The 20838-nt window shown below is 40.5% G+C and overlaps 1 protein-coding gene across 2 annotated transcripts in view; it reads right to left on the bottom strand.

Annotated features, from left to right (window-relative positions):
• DNMT1 (DNA methyltransferase 1) overlaps positions 1 to 10525 on the bottom strand; it is a 42523-nt gene extending 31998 nt beyond the window's left edge. Inside the window, exons 1-2 of one of the 2 annotated variants that reach the window (XM_033923092.1) lie at positions 10082 to 10525; positions 2740 to 2782 (exon numbers count right to left, since the gene is read on the bottom strand). In XM_033923092.1, the coding sequence (XP_033778983.1) occupies positions 2740 to 2782; positions 10082 to 10131 (93 nt within the window). In that variant the 5' untranslated portion in view covers positions 10132 to 10525. The remainder of the gene's footprint in view (positions 1 to 2739; positions 2783 to 10081) is intronic. The other variant, XM_033923091.1, reaches the window with a different exon arrangement.
• Positions 10526 to 20838: the final 10313 nt, after the last annotated feature.

The raw sequence follows: 20838 nt of genomic DNA, 5'->3' as shown, positions 1-20838 counted from the left end.
AAAGAGAGCAAAAATCTAAAAAAAAAAAAAAAAAAAAAAAAAAGAAAAGGGAGGTTCAAGGAAGTCTCTAGCTTCCTATCCTTCAAGGCCACTCCTCCTTACACTGGTAATATGGTATGTTTGGTTACTGCTATCGTCAGAATCCACCCTAGGCAATTTTAATTCTCTTCTCCTGTAGTGAAATAGGATAGAGGGGTACCATAGCCTTGGTCACCCTTAAATTAGCATCAGGGGTGACCCACTGCACTGAAATCAACTCCTGCATTGCTTCAAGAACAGGAAAAGCTCTAGGCGGCTTTCTAGTGCTACCCATTTTAGGATTATAAAAAGCAGAGGACTGGTCCTCAGGAGATGAAATATTTAGCACCTGCACAGCTTTGGTAATAAAGGATGTTCCTCCTTATGAAAAACCCACACAGCCATGGAGTAATCAGCCTCAAACTAGCAACTCCTCATTAGACACCCACCTTTAAGAGAGATTCTGAGCCCTCCTCATGAAAATAAGTGGGAGAAGATGGCGGAAGGAATCCCCCTCAGAGGCTGAGAGGGTTGCCCTGAGCCAGGCACAACCTGAGAACGGAGGTAGAGGGACCATCAGAGTTGCTGACTGAGGAGAACTTAACAAATAAGCCTGATGCATTAATAAAACAAATTCTGGGGAAAAGGACTTGAGAGCCTAGGCATGGCCACCTGCTCCTGTACCACAGGAGAGTCCCCAGAAGCTGAGGAGGTGGTGCTGGGAGAGAAACTGCAACTGCAAGAACAGAATCCTGGTGTTGCAACATAGCCATGAGTGACTGAGGGGAATGTGGTCCTGAATCTCCTGCACAGGAAACAGGTGAGTCCTTGGCAAAAAAAAGTCAGGTCCAAAGGAAAGCCAGAACAACCCCCTGAACATTGTCACGTCCTACAGCGAGACCAGCATTTCACAAGTTCAGCTGCCATTTAGCAGAAAGTGAAGCAAAACCACAAAGCAGTTCCCGATGGTAAAAAAAAAAAATGTAAAGGCATACTCAGTATTTGTCTGTCAGCATGTGCTAACATTCCCTGAAGCAAAGAGGCACTGCCTGGAAGGAAACTACCCTTAGTGTCAGCAATAACTGAAGTGTTTCCAAGTTTATTTAAAACTTAATATCCCGCATTATGGTAAAAAAAACAACTCCAAAGCAGCTTACAATTCTACGTCAGATTATAAAGTCTTTCAGAAGAAAATTAAAACAATGCTATTTAGGAAATACATTAACAAAATCATAAATGAACATGTTACTGTATTTTTAATTGTAATTCACTGGAAATGACTGATTTTCTTATTGTTATCCGCATCACTGCGTAATGTAATGAAATATGTGATCTCAAAAACAATGATGAGAGGTGAGTGTAAGTGACACAATTCTCATAGCTTCCGGGGGGGGGGGGGGGGGGGGGTGTTGGAGGGAGTGCATGTGGAAAAGGAGCTCAAAATTGAAGAGGGCAAGGGTGGATAAGGAACCTGGGGGGGGAAAGGTGTATCCCCCAAAGCTGGAACACTCAGCTAGAACTCCTCTAGGCTCTACTGAACCTGGAGACCAGGAACAGGATATAGTGAATGGGAGCTTGTGGAAACCTATCCTTCTGCCTGCTAGAGACAATTAATATCAATTAACAGAAGGGTATTCCATCAGTTGGGACAGAACTTAATTTGGGGTGCTCTCTCTATCCACCTGTTGGTAGATGCTAAGGAAAATAAGTATAACAATACATTGATGAAATCAGAATGTCCAAAATATCCAATAAGAAGTAATTATAAGCACAGATTAACAATTGTATGTATAGCTTTATGTAAAGAGAAACTATTATTTTAAATTAATAAGATATACAACAGGTAACCAACAACAACAAAAAAATTTTAAAATACAAACCCTAAATAAAAGAGTAACATATATTTAATCACGTGATCAATTGTGATTAACCTTTTAATCAAAATGCAGCCCTCAATTTCTATACATTTCCAAAACACCCAACTTGTTTTTCTAACCATGGGCCCTTTTTACAAAGCCACAGAGGCAATGCTGCCATGGTAAATGCACCAAAGCCCACAGGAATTGAATGGGCTCCATTTTTTGGGATTGTTTTCGATTATATTGTTGGGGGGCAGGGGTGGAAACTGAACACCTCTGCTTCTCTTCAGTTTCAGCAGAACTACTCATTATGCATCCCCTGCATTATATGCAGGCTTATTAGTTCCTGAAAGGATTGTCCCCAGTTTTGCATTTCAATACACTAATATGAAAAGAATCAATTGTTACAAAAAACATAACTAATACCATATGAGCAAAGTAGAGTTTAATAAAGGAACAAGCTTAAAGTCACACCTGAGTTTTAAAAAATGTGCATTTCTAGCTCCTGCTGACCTGCTCAGGCAAGTCTCTACCCTCAACTATTTATCAGCTTAATCCCTAAAACTAGCAAAGTGAGGTAAGAAAGTCCATCTCATGAGATTCCAGCCCCAGCTGAAAGGATAAAGTCAGCATAATTGTATTGGAGATCAGTACATTAGAGCCCGAGGGGAGGGGGGTCAGCTTTAGCACATCATACTGTTAAAAAAATAGCTGGAAATCTGTATTTGTGCCTTATGTTCCAAGCTGCACCTCACAAAGAAGGAGGCCTAGAAGATCAGTAGACTTTACAGGTGCAAAGATTAACCCAGGGATAGTTGGCCTATAAAGTTATTCATATGCAAGAATCTAAGAGGATAAATACCTTCTCAGTCAAGCCATCACTGTCTTTCTCCAGGTCCTGAAGCCTGCAAGAGGACAAAGTTATTTGTTATATATGGAATACATCCTTTCTGTGCTTTGGAGGGTTAAACCATCCTAATATTATCTTTTCATCATAAGTCCCCAAACATACCTCTTACATTATTAGTTGCCTGAACATCAACTTTACAAAAATACTCAGAAACTTATTACACATAATTTCTAGAATAGGACAAAGAGTGCTTCTTGCATCTCTTCTACACTTTGGCAGATCTGATCTTGTATTTAAACTTAAAAATGTGTCCACTTCTCCTGATGCAGCAGCTGCAAAACAAGGTCTCTGGCCAAGGTCTCGTCGAGGACTACTGATTGATTTGGAGGGCCATCCATCATCGTTTGATTGATATAGAAGAAATTAGGACGCCACAAAGAGATACTGCAAATAAGCTAAGTGGGGACTCAATTTTTGTCTTCTTTGTGAGGTCTTTAGCTTTTTTCAATTTGTGTCCAGTGGACTGGTATCGTACTGATGTTGGAAATGCTATTTTTTTTAACCTGAGAACTTTTTCTTCTACTTAGGAGTTTTTTTCTTCTCAGGTTTTTTTCCTGCAGTGGGGCCAATGAGAATAACTACGACTTGCTAAGGGGGATTTTTTTTTGTCTTGCTGTTAGGAGTCAAGACGTCTTGTTGATTTTGAGGCCCGTTTCTTTAATATTTGTTATTGATTTATTGAATACAACCACTGCTCACAAATTCAAAGTGGACACGTTTTTCAGTTTACAAGTATTTTAGGTAAGGTGTCCATTCCTCTGATTTTTTTGAAAGGTCTGGCACAAGATCAGATCTGTCAGTTTCCACCATGTGGAACTGTATCAGTCTCGGCAGAAAGTATGCAATAGAAAAGCCCCAGAAGCCAGAAAACTTTTCAAACAAAATGCTTTGAACTGATGAAAGAAAAATTGAACTGTTTGGTCACAAACACATAAGAAACATGGGACTGGGGGCTTTAATGAAAAGAACATCTTGTCAATCGTTAACTCAGGTACAGAAGATACCTCAATTAAACTACTGAGAAAGGAATGATCTAAAATATAAATCCCCTCCTCTCATCAAGCCTCCCCATGTTTTCGGATTGTGTGGCAGCCAGTAGCACAGAAAATATGTATGGAAATAACAGATTCAACTAAAGACATTAGGATATGTTGATTATTATGACTGACAATTTGTTGAGGCACAAACGTGAAACTAATAATAAATATATTAAAAATACGTGTTGTGAAATCCAGTTATGAGCAGGGATTCATCCAGACCATGTATACCAAAGATACAGCTGACATACTAGAAATCAAAAAGATGAAACGGAGAAAAATAAACCTCAATTGAGGGATGTTGGGACTACACAAGTACCCAACCCTCCACTCATCATCACGGGTTTATAAAAAACTCCAAAAAATGTATTGATTTTGAGTTGGAAGCCTTTGGTGAAAACCCTCGATTTCAGATGAGTGTATTTTTTCACGGTTCCATTTGTATGCTTCATATCTCTAAGAACTGCTTACACTTATTGCATCCAGCTGTAGTCCTCGCTAATTAATGTGGTTAAGTTTGGGATTCGGGCCTTCTACTGCTTGACATTTACATTGAATTTATAAAAAAGACTTTGAGAAAATAACAAAAAGAAGATTTTGTATGAATGAAAAACGTGAGAATTGATTATTTATACATGTTTTGGAGTTTTTTATAAACCCGTGATGATGAGTGGAGGGTTGGGTACTTGTGTAGTCCCAACATCCCTCAATTGAGGTTTATTTTTCTCCGTTTCATCTTTTTGATTATTATGACTGAACATGTGGAGAAACCATGCAGAGCACAGCTCATGAAATTCTTTCCAACCATATACATGCAAAGGACATAAGAATAGCCTTACTGGGTCCATCTAGCCCAGTATCCCATCTTCACGGAGGTAATCCAATTCACAAGTACCTAGCAAAAATACAAATAGTAGCAGCAGCAGTCCATACCACTGATCCAGGGCAAGCAGTGGCTTCTCCCATGTCTGTCACAACAGCAGTTTATGGACTTTTCCTCCAGGAACTTGTCCAAAGTTTCTATCCCCCCATATAAAGAGTATTTCTCAACTTGCAAGATATCAAATATGAACTATGCTACAGGAGCTGAACGCCTTCTTCCATAAACATGCACTCTGCCACTTTTGGCAAGGACTTCTCTCTCTGGAGCCCCAGGTCCAATTTGGCCCATTTTCAAATTTGATGCTTTTTTATTGGGGTTTCTCACAAGCCAAGTTTCATCTGATTCCTTTACATTTTTGGAAAGTTATTTTTGCCTCAGACAGATAAAAATTTCTCAAAATATTTTGTGCAATTTTTCCAACTTTCATTGGCGACGCTGAAAATATAATAAAATGCAGTACAATATCTTACATGTCACATGTAGTTGAAAGGCGCAAAGAAGATTACAGTTAAAAAAAAAATTGGACATTTCCAGGAATTAGAATTTACAACAAAGCATGCATTCTAAAAAAACTTACAAGTCTTCATAAGAGGCTGAAACTTTCAATAAGACAATGATCTGAAAACCTCAACAACAAAAAAAGTACTTGCACAAAAGAAAAGTTAAGGTTTTGAATTAGCCATTAGTCCTCAAGAGTTGAATATTGAAAATCTGTGGGTAGATGGCAGGAAATTTGTGTTAGAGAACTAACTGAAAGGGATTCCAAACTTTTGCATCTGACATGTTTATTACTGTTTTCTTATGAAGCTATATATAAAACACCATTAAAAATTGTAGTAAAAGGATGCATTAGGTTGACTCTGTGAGTATAATTTAGAAAAACGTATGACTAGTGAAGTTGGTCAAATTTGCAGGAGCACATTGGGGAAGTCTTGCAGGAGGATTTGTGAGACTAGGGAGCACATTTAGGAAATGGCGCCCGCGCAGAGCGGCCTTTCCAGAATAGCAGCTTGGTGTGCTTCCTGAACATGTTATACAATAGAGCATAGGGTAGATGTGCCAATTAACTCCAATAATTATTAGTGCCTAATTGACTAGTTTACATGAACATCTGTGAGCCACCCCCAAATCTGGAGTACCTATATAGAATCTGGTGGTAGAGCCTAATGGCAGATGAAATTTAAGGTCAACGAGTACAAAGAAAGGTATATAGTTTTGATCATTTTTTGATATAGATACACTACATGGATTTCATATTAACAGTCATTGAGTCTCCACCCAGGCAAAGGTCTCAGAGCCACTTTAGATGATATGTTGAGATTATTGACTCTCTGTGCTCGTACTCAAAGAAGCAAATAGATCATTAGGAATTATTCAGATTTTAATGCGTCTGTCAATGCACAGTGTGACCACACCTATTCTTTAGAACTAGAAATGGTAGAGGAAGGAGCCAAAATTCTAAAATGAATGGAACTTCCGTGTATGAAGAACTTCTGAACAGGTTAGGTCTCTTCTGCTTGAAGAAGAGACAGCTAACAGATCAGAGGTAGAAGGGTAAACACTATTTAAAAAGGGTAAAACTACAACTTCTGAAGACTAGGAGACACTCCATGGATAGGTAGCACATTTTAAAAGGGCTTAGACGAGTTCCTGGAGGAAAAGCCCATAAACCATGCCACTGAATATAAGTAATAAGGACTGGATCTATTCTGAGATACTGCTAGATACATGTAACCTAGTATGCTGAGTCAGTGTGCCTCGTCTGACCCATTATGGCACATCTCATGCTCTGTGGATTCAGCAATTGGCTACTTTTCCTACGAAAAACAGTTCTGTAAATTGTCAACGTTTCTTGTTCTGTTCAACCTATTAAAGATTGTTATCTCTGCTTGCTCCTTGCAGGGTTTTTATGGTTTGGATCCATGCTCGATGTTCTCTATTTCTCCTTAACAATGGCTTTCCCATTTATACCTCAGTTTCTGTGGGTTTTACACAAATGGACCATTGTTTTGCCTTAGCACTGTCTGGGAACACCTATGCCTTCCTTTTAAGATTCGTATATTTGCCTTCTCTCTCCATCTCTACCCATCATTTTGTTTGCTGATGTGCTTCTCCAATTCCACTCTTCCATGTCCAACACACTTGGAACTTTATAAAATTTGGTATCACATATCGGTCAACAACTCACTCCAGCCTTCTTTGCAGACTTCTTTATATCCCTATAGGCTTCTTTGATGTCAGATCTATAAAACCCTTAGGGCTAGATGCATGGGCAGTAAGACCGTGTGAGTCACTGTTGGCCAGTTTTTGGGTCAACTCTGAATAGCGACTGATGTTCTAACAAATTTGCATGCAAATGATTTGCACAGAGGTTCCCTCTAATCCAGTGGTCTCAAACTCAAACCCTTTACAGGGCCACATTTTGGATTTGTAGGTACTTGGAGGGCCTCAGAAAAAAATAGTTAATGTCTTATTAAAGAAATGACAATTTTGCATGAGGTAAAACTCTTTATAGTTTCTAAATCTTTCCTTTTGGCTAAGTCTTAATAATAATATTGTAATTTATAGCTAAAAAGACATATGATCAAGAAACTATTTTATTTTACTTTTGTGATTATGATAAACATACTGAGGGCCTCAAAATAGTACCTGGCGGGCCACATGTGGCCCCTGGGCCGCGAGTTTGAGACCACTGCTCTAATCCCATCCAATCAGCTTCTTTAATGGCACAGATGCGTGTGTGTGTTTCAAAGTCGGTTTGGTACGGTGGGATTACAGCAGACCTCAGAGAAACTCATTTGCACAGCAAGCTGCAATTTGGAAATCAGACAAATAAAAGGCAAAAAAAATGGCCCACAGCGACCCACATGGTCTTAGCAAGTATTTTTAGTGCATCCGATGCTCTTTGTATTGTCCATTCGGTCTTCCTTGATTGCTGATCTAATCTCTCACAACTTTCTTTTTTATTTCAATAGCTTGGTCTGTTTAGTGCTCAACTTTTCAACTGTATTGTATTTATACCTTTACTGTGATGTGTTTGTTTATTTAAAGTTTTAACTGCACTTCGGTTTACCAACAGCACAGTGTACAAAATATATAAAAACAAGAAATAAAAAGAACGCCATAAAAAATAGGAAAGCAAAGAAAAGACAAAATAAAAAAAAATAGTAAAATCAATTTAAATCAATTAAATCTAAATAATAAACAAGACTAATTTGGCCACTAGTAACATTAATATTCATATAACCTGCTAAATAAATTTTCCAGATATACAGAATAGGGGGGGGGGGAGGAAAAAAGGATTTTGAGGTCAAAGATCTGATTTCCCAAGAAAAGACCACATTCTGAAAGTAGTTTGTCTAGATGACTTGAAGATGAGCCTTGAAATAAAAAATTACAAGGGACCTGGTCACAAAATATAACTAATATCAACAGCCACTTAGACTTGAAACAAAATTCCCAACAAGTTATGAAGGGGAAGCTGAGCCTACAATAGGCTGTCCCAAATCGACAAGATCAATACAATAGTCTTATAGCCCACATATACTATAAAGTTCAATGCAGGTAAGATAGAAAATTTAAAAAACACCAAACGTAAGGAATTACAAAAATTAAACCAATAAATAGCCTCAAAAAGTTATATATCATGCCTTAAATACTTAAGAAGATCACAGTGCAACAATTAATTTTGCATAACATGCTGTTCTTGCCGTTTGCCAGTATATCAATGGGTGCTGGGAAACTTCTAAATTGCTCCCTGTACATAAGACATTTGCAGAGATTTTACAAGGGCACATGGTGGGAGTCAAGGAGATGCAGGAGATGCAGAAGAGGTTAAGAACTAGGAACACTTGAATATAGAGGTTGACATTTTGTTGTACCAAAATACTGACACAATCTATCAAAGGTTAGATAAGAGGTCAGATCCTATTAATGCCGATGCCTTTGCCATTCTCTGTGGGCACAAGGCAAGGAAGATAATAGTCCATTTGTAAAACACCTCTTCCTGAGCTTACTTGGGAATAAACTACTTTACGCTCTGCAGACAAATAAAGGGGAAAAAACCATCTTATTTACAGGATCACCAATCTGTAAACAATGACAGACAATGCATGGGAGAATACTTCATATTTTCTCCTAAAAACAACGAATGTAAGAATTTATGCATGAGTGATGGGGGAAAGACAGTATGGTTCACATTAAGACCAAACAACAAAATCCAAAAATAGCACCAAAAGGTTCCACAAAGGAAATGAAGCATCAAAACAACAAAAATATCAGATGTACCAGTTTGTTGTTTAATAAGCGTCCAAATAACTTAAAAACAATCCACAAAGGGTGTATAGTCAGAAGTGACCCACAGGATAGAAATCAAACAATGTATACAATAAAAGTGACCCAACATGGGCCGTGTTTCGGCAAAATAAAAATGCCTTCCTCAGGGTCTTATAGGGTCCTTGGCTGTCTTAAATATACAGTAAAAAACATAAAAGTCACAAAAAGTCCAAGTAGTTAAGAGAGGCTACAAACAAGCAATGCAGCTCACAAGACCACATGATACAAAGCCACTGTCAATACACTTTGTCCTAGATACAAAATAAATAAGGAAAAAGAAAAATCAGCTACTGAGGAAACACCGCATACAAAGAATGGGGAGTGGGGTCACAGGTTTTGTTGCCTTCAGCAAATGGTTACTTCACATCAACCTGAGCAAAAGAAAAGGGTACCCAATAATATGGTTATTCTTCTCCCCTACAACCATCACTGCTGGTATTTCTATACACCCGAGACCCTCCTGTCCTAGGGCCAGATGCTCAAAAGCTGGACTTGCCAGAGGATGTGGCGAGAGTGGCTTTAAGAAAGGTTTGGACAAGTTCCTGGAGGAAAAGTCTGTTATTGAGAAAGACCTGGGGGAAGCCACTTCTTGCTCTGGATTGGTTCACCTTGGGTTTTGGCCAGGTGGGAACGGGCTAGTGGGCTTGATGGACCCCTGGTCTGAGCCAGCAAAGGATTCTCGGGGGCTTCTATCAAGGGGGGGCGCCCCCCTCCCTCCCCCTCGATAGAAAACCAAAAACCTAACAACAGAAAAACGATCAAGACGTTTTTAGAGGGAAAAAAGAGCAGCAGGAAGCAACCGTGCCCCTCTCTAAAGGGGGGAGGGGGAGGATGGTGACCCCACTGAGGCCGTTTCCACGTGGCCCCGCCCCCTCCCCTTCACAAGCGCTCTGGCGGCGCGGGGCAGCCGCCGCACGCGCTCCCCCCTCCCCCTCCTTCGCCAGGGAGGCGGCAACGGTCGGAGCTCGCGCCGCCTCTCGCTTCCACACAATACTAATGAATTCCCCCTCCTCCTCCTCCCTCGTAAGTCTCGCTTTACCGTTTCCTGACGTCCTCGGGTAGCGCTGACAGGAGCGTCCTGGCCGGCATGGCGGGCGAAGAGGCAGCAAATCGGAGGCGTTTCTAATGGCCGCGGCATGGAAGGGCGGAGAGACGGAAAGCGAGCGGCGGCGGCCGGCGCGCGTGCGTGAGGGGGGGGGAGGGGGCTGCACCGGACGAGGGCGTGGTGGGAATGCGCCGGTAAGAAGGCAACACAGCCGCTTGTTTCCTTCTCTCTCTCTCGCTTAACGTTTGTTCCGGAGACGGGGGGACGCGCGCGCGCGCGCTGGGCCGGCTTTTCGCGCGGGAAACCGCGAGGGAGGCAGGAAGGGGAGGGCGGGGCTTGGGCTCTACCACTAGATGGGGAGAGGGTGACGTTAAGGCCGATGCACGCCCGGCCCAAACAAACCAAGAAACCAAAGAGGGGCGAGAGAATTAAAAAAAAAAAACAGTCCGTTTGTTGTGTATCGGGGGCAAAATGCGTATAAGAAGGAAGCTGGACGATCGTTGGAGGTGGGCCGCGTCCCCCCCCCCCAGCCTTGGCTTGGTACTTGCTGCTGTCCCGCTCGAAATAGTGGTTGAATGGATAGTGACGCAAGCAGGAAGGGGCCGGCCGCGTAGAAAATGCGCAGGCGCGTGGCGGCATGGTACGGGCGTCTTTCGCGTTCTGACGTCACTACCGGCGGTAGCTTTGCTTTCTAGGAGTTGTAGTTCTCTTTCTGAAAGCTGCTGCAGAATGACGGGAGCAACATTTGTCCCCGTCCTCGCGAGATCTGAGGTGTTCGAGGCTTGTGCAGGTGAGGACAGAACTTGCAGGAACAAATTTGTCTCCTTGTCATTCCCTAAAAACTGAGCAAACGCTGGCTATCAGTTTACTTTTTGACTCTAAATTCTCTTTATTGGGATTTTAACTTTAACAACGAACTTACAAATGGAAATAATTTTTTTGTTTGTTTGTTTTTTAAGAATACATAATTTCTAGTTATTCTTGGCAATCAAATGTTCTCACTTGGGCCTATTCAGTGACTGCTGGTATATTGAAGGTACCTGGGTCAGGATCTATGATGCGGAGAAGCACTACATTACATTACATTAGTGACTTTTATTCCACCATTACCTTGTGGTTCAAGACAGGTTACATAAGAGGTTATCTGGACATTTCCAGAAGAGTTAAGAGTTGAACTCTGTAACTTGATTGCATGTGCATCCTGCTCCCTCCTGAGGAGGAAAGACTTAGTAATTACTTAAGAATAATATACTGTAGTCAGCCAGAAAATAGGATTACCAACTGGCTCTAGATTTTCCCAAGAAGTTGATTGTCCCAATTTTTCTATTGCCTTCCCTAAGAAAAGCAAGACTACCAAGTAGAGAATGACACAGTGATGGGGACAGGGACAAACACTGTCCCTGTGTCATTCTGGGTATCTTGCTAAAAACTTGAGACTAGTATCAATATGTAAAATCTTAACATATCTTAGACAAATGGCAACTGAATTCAATGATTAAAAAAACTGCAGAAGCTTCTTTTGGATTTAAATGAATTCATGTTAAATTATATTTGTGCCTTGTCTGCCGTTTGTCCTTCCATCATGTGCCCATTCTGGGTGTGCCATGAGATGCCGGCAAGAAGGAGAGGTGCTGGCACTGGCTAACTGCCTACAGGACATGCCTCTTGCCATAAGAGGCACGATCTGTGGGCAGGCGCCAGCACCTCTCCTCCTCTTGCAACCCCCCCCTTTCCAATTGGCATAGTAATAGCAAGCTCAGGGCTCTGCCTGGAGAGCCTCCACACATGTGCGGGCATCGACATGATGTCACACATGTGTGTGGTGTCATCGCATCGACGTCTGCGCCCTTCAGATGTGGCCACGAGTTTAGTTTGCCGTGCTTTAAAAAGATGAGTTTGGCCCATCGAATGGACTGCAGGACCCGAGGCAGCATGTTTTTTTATTTATTTATAAATTTTCACATTATTTAACAAGCATATCATCTTGTACAGAAAGTGTAATTAAGAAAACATAGTATTAAATTACTTTCAATCCAGAAAATAAATCAAACCATAGTAGGAAATATCTCTCTACTTAATCACACACTAGTCCTCAAAATTAGGATCCAAGATTAAAGAATAGGAGTGATTATAATATTAAATAACAATCAAGAAATCACATTATCTGATACTGAAATAGAGCTAAATTATTACTTGGACACAGGTGTTTATCCATTTTCAAGGCGCTTCATAGAGAGAGGGGTGGTAGATTCAAAGGCAATGTTAGGAAATTCTACTTTACGCAGAGGGTGGTGGATGCCTGGAATGCGCTCCCGAGAGAGGTGGTGGAGAGTAAAACTGTGACTGATTTCAAAGAAGCGTGGGATGAACACAAAGGATCTAGAATCAGAAAATAAGATTAAATATTGATCCCTGGAACGTAAGTGGAGAAAAGACAAATCATTAGCCAACACCGAATTATTTAAAGAACATTCTAAATTTTACAAATCAAAAATAAATCATGCAAAAACAAAATTTTACTCGGCTCAAATTTTGAAAGTCACAAACTCCTCGGCCCTCTATCGAATATTAAACTCAATCTCATATTCTAGTAAGCGAAAAAGTCATGACGAGGAACCTAAACTTACTGCTCAGGAACTTTCAACATATTTTATCGATAAAATTAATAAGATTAGGTCAACTTTCACCACAAATCAACCTGTTAAATTCGACCAAGAACAAACAGAACCCAGTTCACTTTCCTCAAAATGCTCTTATTTCAAAATCCCAAATTTGACAGAGATCGAAATTCTCATCAAATCCATTAATATAAAAGGTTCCCTGGCAGACTCTATACCACCTTTTCTCCTTAAGCGTTACTTTAAGATCTTTGGTCCAGCAATCCTTACACTAGTTAGTGAAAGTTTAAAACAAAGTCTTATGCCAAAACTCTGGAAAGAATCAATTATTCGTCCTATCATTAAAGACCGAAAAATTAGTATTGAAGATATGTCAAACTATAGACCAATAGCCAACATCCCATTCCTATCAAAATTAACTGAGAAGGTGGTGTTTAATCAAATGTCAGATTTCATTGAAAAAACTAACATCTTGCACCCAAATCAGACAGGCTTTAGGCAACACCATTCCACAGAATACTCACTAGTAGGTATGACCACATCCATACAATATTTCTTGGATCACCACCAGTCAGTTCTTTTAATTTCTATAGACCTTTCAGCCGCCTTTGATACGATCGACCATGAGCTCTTACTAAATAGGCTACAATCTATTGGTGTCACAGACCAGGTCTTATCTTGGTTTCAATCCTATTTCTCTGATCGTACTTCATCTGTGTCATTTAATAACGAAACTTCTAATAATTTTACCACAACATACGGTGTGCCTCAAGGATCTATATTATCTCCACTTCTATTCAATATCTTTCTCGCCCCATTACTTACTCTGTGTCAATCCATCGGCTTCAATGTTTATGCTTACGCCGATGATATTCAACTATTACATCCCATAGATACCAATAACCCTTTGGACATACCAACAATAAATATGAAACTTGAAAAAATATCACAATGGCTAAATAATAATAGACTACCACTGAATATCAATAAATCAAATATTATGCTCTTTCCCTGGAAAGATAACTTAAAACTTAACCTTCCAATTACAATCAAGGGTGTTCCGTTGCAAGAAGTCTATAACATTAAAATCTTAGGTGTTACATTTGATCATAAACTCTCTTTTCACGACCACATCTGTTCCGTTGCAAGAAGTCTATAACATTAAAATCTTAGGTGTTACATTTGATCATAAACTCTCTTTTCACGACCACATCAGTAATATTGTCAAATCCTCTTTCTTTAGACTCCGACAAATTCGTTCTGTTTCCCAATTTCTTTGTGCTAAGTCTCTCAAAACTCTTATCCACTCTCTCGTTATTTCCAAAATAGATTACTGTAACGCTCTGTATAACGGGATAGCTCAAAAGGAAATCAAACGTCTACAGATCATTCAAAATACGTCCATTAAACTCATTTTTAAAGCAAAGAAGTTCGACCACGTAACACCGCTTCTTAGGGAAGCCCATTGGCTTCCAGTTACACATCGGGTAGCATATAAACTATGTCTGCTTACATTTAAATCTCTTCTCTTTAAAACCCCAGCTTTTATTTACAAGTTATTGATCCCATACACCGCCAATAGAACATTAAGATCCGCTGAACAACATCTACTAACGATTCCTTCCCTTAAAATTATAAATACCCGACGACAGTTAATTTTTTCAGTTACAGCTCCCCAAACCTGGAATTCTCTCCCTAATCATTTAAGGGAAGAAACCAATATAGAAAAATTTACAGGTAAACTGAAGAGTTTTCTCTTTAAAGATGCCTTTATAAATTAATCATTTTGTTTTTGAATCGATATCATTTTTTCTTTCCAAACTTTTATTGAAGTAAATTTAAATTTAAAAGAAAAAGAAGAAAAAAAAAAGGGGTTTTATAATTTTTATATATTTTTTTTTTCTTTCCCCCTTTCCTTATGTGCCCTCCTTATTTGTCTCTTTATCTTTTAAATATATTGTAATTCTTTCCCATCTCCTCCCTTATGTTTCTTGTCTTATCAAATTTGTTAATAATTTTGTCAGTCTTATTTATTGTATTATTCCCCTTACATTGTAATTTTATCAATATGTTAATCGCTTAGAATTTGGATTAAGCGATAAATCAAATCATTATTAAACTTGAAACTTGAACTAAGGCCAGTACTGGGCAGACTTGCATGGTCTGTGTCTGTATATGGCCGCTTGGTGGAGGATGGGCTGGGGAGGGCTTCAATGGCTGGGAGGGTGTAGATGGGCTAGAGTAAGTCTTAACAGAGATTTCGGCAGTTGGAACCCAGTTGGATCGAGACGTTCAAGTATCTTACGGGACGCATCGAGGCGGAGGAAGATATCTTCTTTTTCAAGGGTCCCACAACAACAAGAGGGCATCCGTTGAAAATCAGGGGCGGGAAACTACGAGGTGACACCAGGAAATTCTTTTTCACTGAAAGAGTGGTTGATCGCTGGAATAGTCTTCCACTACAGGTGATTGAGGCCAGCAGCGTGCCTGATTTTAAGGCCAAATGGGATCGGCACATGGGATCTATTCACAGGGCAAAGGTAGGGGAGGGACATTAAGGTGGGCAGACTAGATGGGCCGTGGGCCCTTATCTGCCGTCTATTTCTAAGCACAGTACTGGGTAGAGCTTTGGATTCTTGCCCAGAAATAGCTAAGAAGAAAAAATTAAAAAATTTAAATTGAATCAGGTTGGGCAGACTGGATGGACCATTCGGGTCTTTATCTGCCGTCATCTACTATGTTACTATGATTTACATATGCACCAGCATATCTCGCGGTATATAAAAATAAAGTTGTTATTATTATTATCTCCTAAAGCAGGGGTAAGCAATTCTGGTCCTCGAGAGCCGGAGCCAGGTCAGGTTTTCAGGATCTCCACAATAAATATGCATGAGATAGATTTGCACCTCAAGGAGGCAGTGCATGCAAATCCATTGTGGAGATCCTGAAAACCTGACCTGGCTGCGGCTCTTGAGGACCGGAATTGCCTGCCCCTGTCCTAAAGGGATGTTCCTTCTCCTCCTCAAGCCTTTTTATAATATGCATTAGGGTTCATATCTTGGCCATAAAGTCATGCAAAAGCACCATTTTCTAAAAATGGCTTTCCAGTTCAGATAATGAGTGCGCTGAATCAGACATATGACACTACTGGAGAATCATATTGCAGCGGCCATGGACTGCTTTGTAATCTTATGACCAAACAAAGCTGCCTTTGGAGTCTGGAATGCAGAGACTAACTTAGGGCTCCTTTTACTAAGGTGTGCTAGTGGTTTTAGCGCACGCTACAATACTGCACACATTAAACGCTAACGCCTCCATAGAGCTTGTGTTAGTATTTTTTGGTTAGCGCACGCTAAAAACGCTAGTTCACCTTAGTAAAAGGAGCCCTTACTTCTAGAAGTTCCTACAAGGAACCCAGCAATAAAGACAGCCAACATAAACCTGACTGAGCACTTCTTACCCACTAGGGGGCACTCTTGCAACACAGAAGGTATTTTGGAATAAAGTCACTGCTTGCCCTTCACTGGAGGTCAAACCACGATGCTCCTTGAGGGTACCCTCAGGGTTTAGAAAAAGACTTTAAAAGTTCAAAGACTCACTAGTTCTTTTATTGTTGAAAAGCCCACTGAAATCACCATGGAGTCTCTTTGGTACCTTGTTATTAAATTAGGAAATTCTTTGAGTCCGCAAATTAAAGAGGTGGAAAAAAAGTTAAATAAACGGGAGCAAGACTTAAAAGAATTGACCTCAGTAAAATCTAAGGTGGAAAAAAAAGAAGCTGAAATAAAGTTCAAGAAATTACCTTTAAAGACTGTGTTAACTTAAGGAGAAAGCTGGAGATGATTGAAAAGGGCTATCGAGCTAACAATCTGAGGGTCTTAAACCTCCCTAGGGTTTTTCTATATCCCCTGGGGAAATGTTAAAAAAATATTTCCTGGAAATTTTTAGCTGTTTCAGAAGAATTCATTCCACCATTCACCCAATCATATTATTTGCCTGTTAAAGTATCGGATCAATAATTACTACTTTATTGGAAACCTCAATAAAAGATCTGGTAAAACCAGCAACTTTGCTGCTAACTGTTGATGCCAGATAAAAACTGGATAATGAAAATGTTCTTCAAAAATAGGAGCAAAGAGTTTCTAGGTCAGAAGGTGCAGATCTTTCCAGATGTCACTAAAGAGACTCAAAAGCAAAGACGACAGTTCCTATTATTAAAGACCGGTGTAGTCTCAGTGGGGGGCATGTTCTTCCTCAGATTTCCTTGTAAATGTGCATTATGGTTCTAACAAGCATGTTTTTTTCGATCCCACCCACCTCACTAATTTCATAGCCTTGAAACATCTTGAGAAAGAGGGAACTGAGCCCACAGCACATATTTTTCTTTGATTTAGTTCTTGTAATTGGTTTATATCACTCTGTGAAAGTCTTGGATTCTAGTAGTTTTCATTGTAGGGAATATATTATATTTTCTTTTTCCTTTCTTTGGTTTAATGTTTCGGAAAGAAATCAAAACATTTCTTTTCAAAAAACACGTCCTTACTTAATATTCCCCTCCCCAATCGCACATGCTCTCTCCCCAGCAAATAACACCCTAGTCATCCCCTTGAACCTCATTTACCAAAAATATCCAAACTCCTAAATAAGCATCTCCCTTAGGTATCCATTTAACTGATTCCTTCAAAGTTAGGTATCTTTCTTCAGTTGCCTCTATTGTTTTCCCCACTGAACCTTGTAACTACTTGAACCCTGTCAAGTTATTCTATCGATAAATCCAGATATCTTATACTTGTATTTCTATACCACAACATGTAATTTACTTAAATCGTTGTAATGTAATTCTCTCGGTAATGTCCTGATCTCTTTTAACTGTAATCCGCTTAGAACCGCAAGGCACAGGCGGAATAGAAATCACAAATGTAATGTAAAAAGTTAATGTCCATCTTTAAGCAATCTTTCTGTGCAAGTTGTTTTATGCTTGTTAATATTATGTTGCAGCATCAGTCATTAAAACCATAACAAAAATACGAGTCTTTGAACTTTTTTATTTATTAATTTCACATAAGAACATAAGCAATGCCTCCGCTTTGGCAGACCTGAGGTCCATCTTGCCCAGCAGTCCGCTCACGCGGCGGCCCAACAGGTCCAGGCCATGAGCAGCAATCCTCTATACCCCTCTATCCCCTTTTCCAGCAGGATTGGACAATTTCCTGCTGGAAAAGGGGATAGAAAATATTTAGGAGTACCTGATTTATACTTGCTATTCACTGCCTTGGGTGAATCACTTCGTCAAGGCGGTTAATAAATCCCAATAAATAAATTGTGCTGTTTCGGACCAGACCAGTGGTCCATGAAGTCCAGCACCCTGTCTCCAGCAACAGGCAGTCAAAATCATCCTGGAAGTCTCCAAATGATTCTAGCATTTTCATATTCCTTTGGGAATGTAACATTTATGACTTTTTGTGTGCAAATAACTTTCAAGGCCAAGGGGGAGTTTTGAAGGAAGTCACACAAATAAATGCCTGGACCCACTCAGAGACTGTTGTATTCATTAGAGATAATCCTATGCGGTTTGGACAACGCTACAGCTCTCCATTATACGGAGTGAGGCCTCCATGGCACACACAAAGATGTAGTTCTTGTTTATACATTTAAAGCCTGCCTCAGTCTCTTTGCTTTTGTATGGTCACCTGAGGGAGTCAGTGCCCCAGGACTGCCCAGAGCTTGGCAACTCAATGACGTTATAGGGTTAGAAAAGCTGAAAGGCTTCTTTGTACCAGTAAATTTTCTTTGGTGTCAGTCCTGAGGTATTACAGGCCAATTGAGGCTGCTGTAGTGTTTGCTTTCAACAGAAATTAGACACAATTTCCCAAAAACAAGCCCTTAACTGATGCATCATTTCTTACATGATAAGGAATTGTGTGGTGATTGGTAGAAGTTGAAGGATATATGCACTAACAGTGCGCTCAGTACATTATCCTTGGCATGCTGCACCCTGTTTTGAATTTCTTGCCAGCAGTTGGAAGAGCTTACATAGTACGGGCATGACTAACCCAGCTGATTAGAGAAACTAGCATGATTAAGTGTTGCTTACAGGAGAGCAGGAAGTCAGTTTGCCTTCACACCATCACCTTAGCTTGACAGACTTCAGTAAAGATACTTTCTAATAAGGTTTCTGTCTAGCCAGCCCAGCTATAGCTGATTCATTAGTTTTCCAGCCCATTCTGCAGGGCATCAGTATCTGGTTACAGGAAACTGTAGTAGATATGCATATATACGGTAGTTCCCCACTTAAATCAGCAAGCCCTCCATGTATTTTTCCCCACCTCTCAATCTTGTCATCACAGCCCTCTGTCTATCCAAAGCATGCTTTATGCAGGTTACCCTCCCCTCTTGGAAGCATAATGCAATCGCTCTGCCCAAAAGCTTCTATTTTCCCTTCATGACTGAGCAAACATTGAAGCTCCCACTTGCATTTCTTCTGCCTCTTATCCCCTGCCTGCCTGTCTCAAGCATAATTCAATTCCATAACAGTCACCAAGTTGCCATCCAATGCTGTGATGTACAGCAGGATTCAGAGGACACTACCTGCTTTGCTCCCTTTCATCAGCTCATTTGACACTGGCCATTTTTGCTGGGATTTATTTTCTCATAAAAAGAGATCAGCATGTTCATATAAATACTGGAACAAAGCAAGGAGTGGACTTTCAGCAGCCTGATGCTGATGCTATTAATCTGCCACCACAAGACAGAACATAAGGAAGTGATACAATCTGTGAACCTGTAATTTGTCCATTTTTATGGCAAGAGCTTTAGTATAACTTTTACATTCCTGCTGATGTCCCCCTCCCCGCATGCAATCTTTTTGTCACTCTGTAGTTGTGGAAGGAAAAGGTAGAAGCAAGGGGCAGCAAAAGCAGATTTTTTTTCCTACTGCACCTGAGGTATCTACATATCCTCTTTCCCTATGCATCAGGACATTCAAAATGCCATCCAGGCTCAATGGAATTCTGAAGCCCCATTTCGTCTGGCTCATTCTATGGCTCATCTCTACCCTATCCCGGAGCAGGACATGGAACCTTTGAAACCTCCCATGGTTGATGAGGTAGAGTTGGCTGTCTCCAAGAGAAATACCATTCCAGTAGATGGGGGCTTGACCTTCAGAGATCCCCAGGATCACTGGATGGAGACTTTGCTTAAGTAGAGTATTGATGTTGCGGCTCTGGTGGTGCAGGCAGCCATTTGCAGTGGTTTGGTGGCTGGGGCCTCCGTCCGATGGGCTAAACAGATTCTGGATAGGGAGTCGGATGATTGGAGCTTGGTGGATCGGGAGACAGCCAAGATGGAGATAGGTTCCTCCTTCTTGGCAGATGCTCTTTATGATATGCTTCGTACTTCTTCAAAATCCATGGCCCTAACAGTGTCAGCTAGAAGTTTTCTGTAGCTGAGAGGATGGTTGGCGCAGCCTCCAAAGCCAAGCTTCCCTTTAAGGGTTCCCTTCTGTTTGGAGAAGATTTGGATAACTTAGTCAAAAGCCTGGGGGAAACTAAGGTTCCCAGGCTGCCAGAGGAGAGACTTCGGTTTCCGAATAGGGGTTCGTTGAGTAGAGGTTGTCTTGGAGAAGTCTACAAAATCCTGAGTGGAGTAGAACAGGTATAAGTGGATTGAATTTTCACTCCGTCGAAAATTACAAAGACTAGGGGACACTTGATGAAGTTACAGGGAAAAACTTTTAAAACCAATAAGAGGAAATATTTTTTCACTCGGAGAATAGTTAAGCTCTGGAATGTATTGTCAGAGGTTGTGGTAAGAGTGGATAGCGTAGCTGGTTTTAAGAAAGGTTTGGACAATTTCCTGGAGGAAAAGTCCATAGTCTGTTATTGAGAAAGACATTGGGGAAGCCACTGCTTGCCTTGGATCTGTAGCATGGAATGTTGCTACTCCTTGGGTTTTGGCCAGGTACTAGGGACCTGGATTGGCCACCGTGAGAACAGGCTATTGGTCTTGATGGACTATTGGTCTGATCCAGTAAGGCTATTCTTATGTTCTAGACAATATGGGGAGGGGAGGTGTTCAATCTCATAGCTGTTTCTTCCAGCGGATTCAGTCCTTTCGGGGCAGTTGCTGAAGAGA

Source organism: Geotrypetes seraphini, chromosome 16, assembly GCF_902459505.1.
Source record: "Geotrypetes seraphini chromosome 16, aGeoSer1.1, whole genome shotgun sequence".
NCBI classification, from domain to species: domain Eukaryota; kingdom Metazoa; phylum Chordata; class Amphibia; order Gymnophiona; family Dermophiidae; genus Geotrypetes; species Geotrypetes seraphini.
The sequence above is the reverse complement of the archived record's forward strand: the minus strand, read 5'-3'. Positions and strand labels throughout refer to the sequence as shown.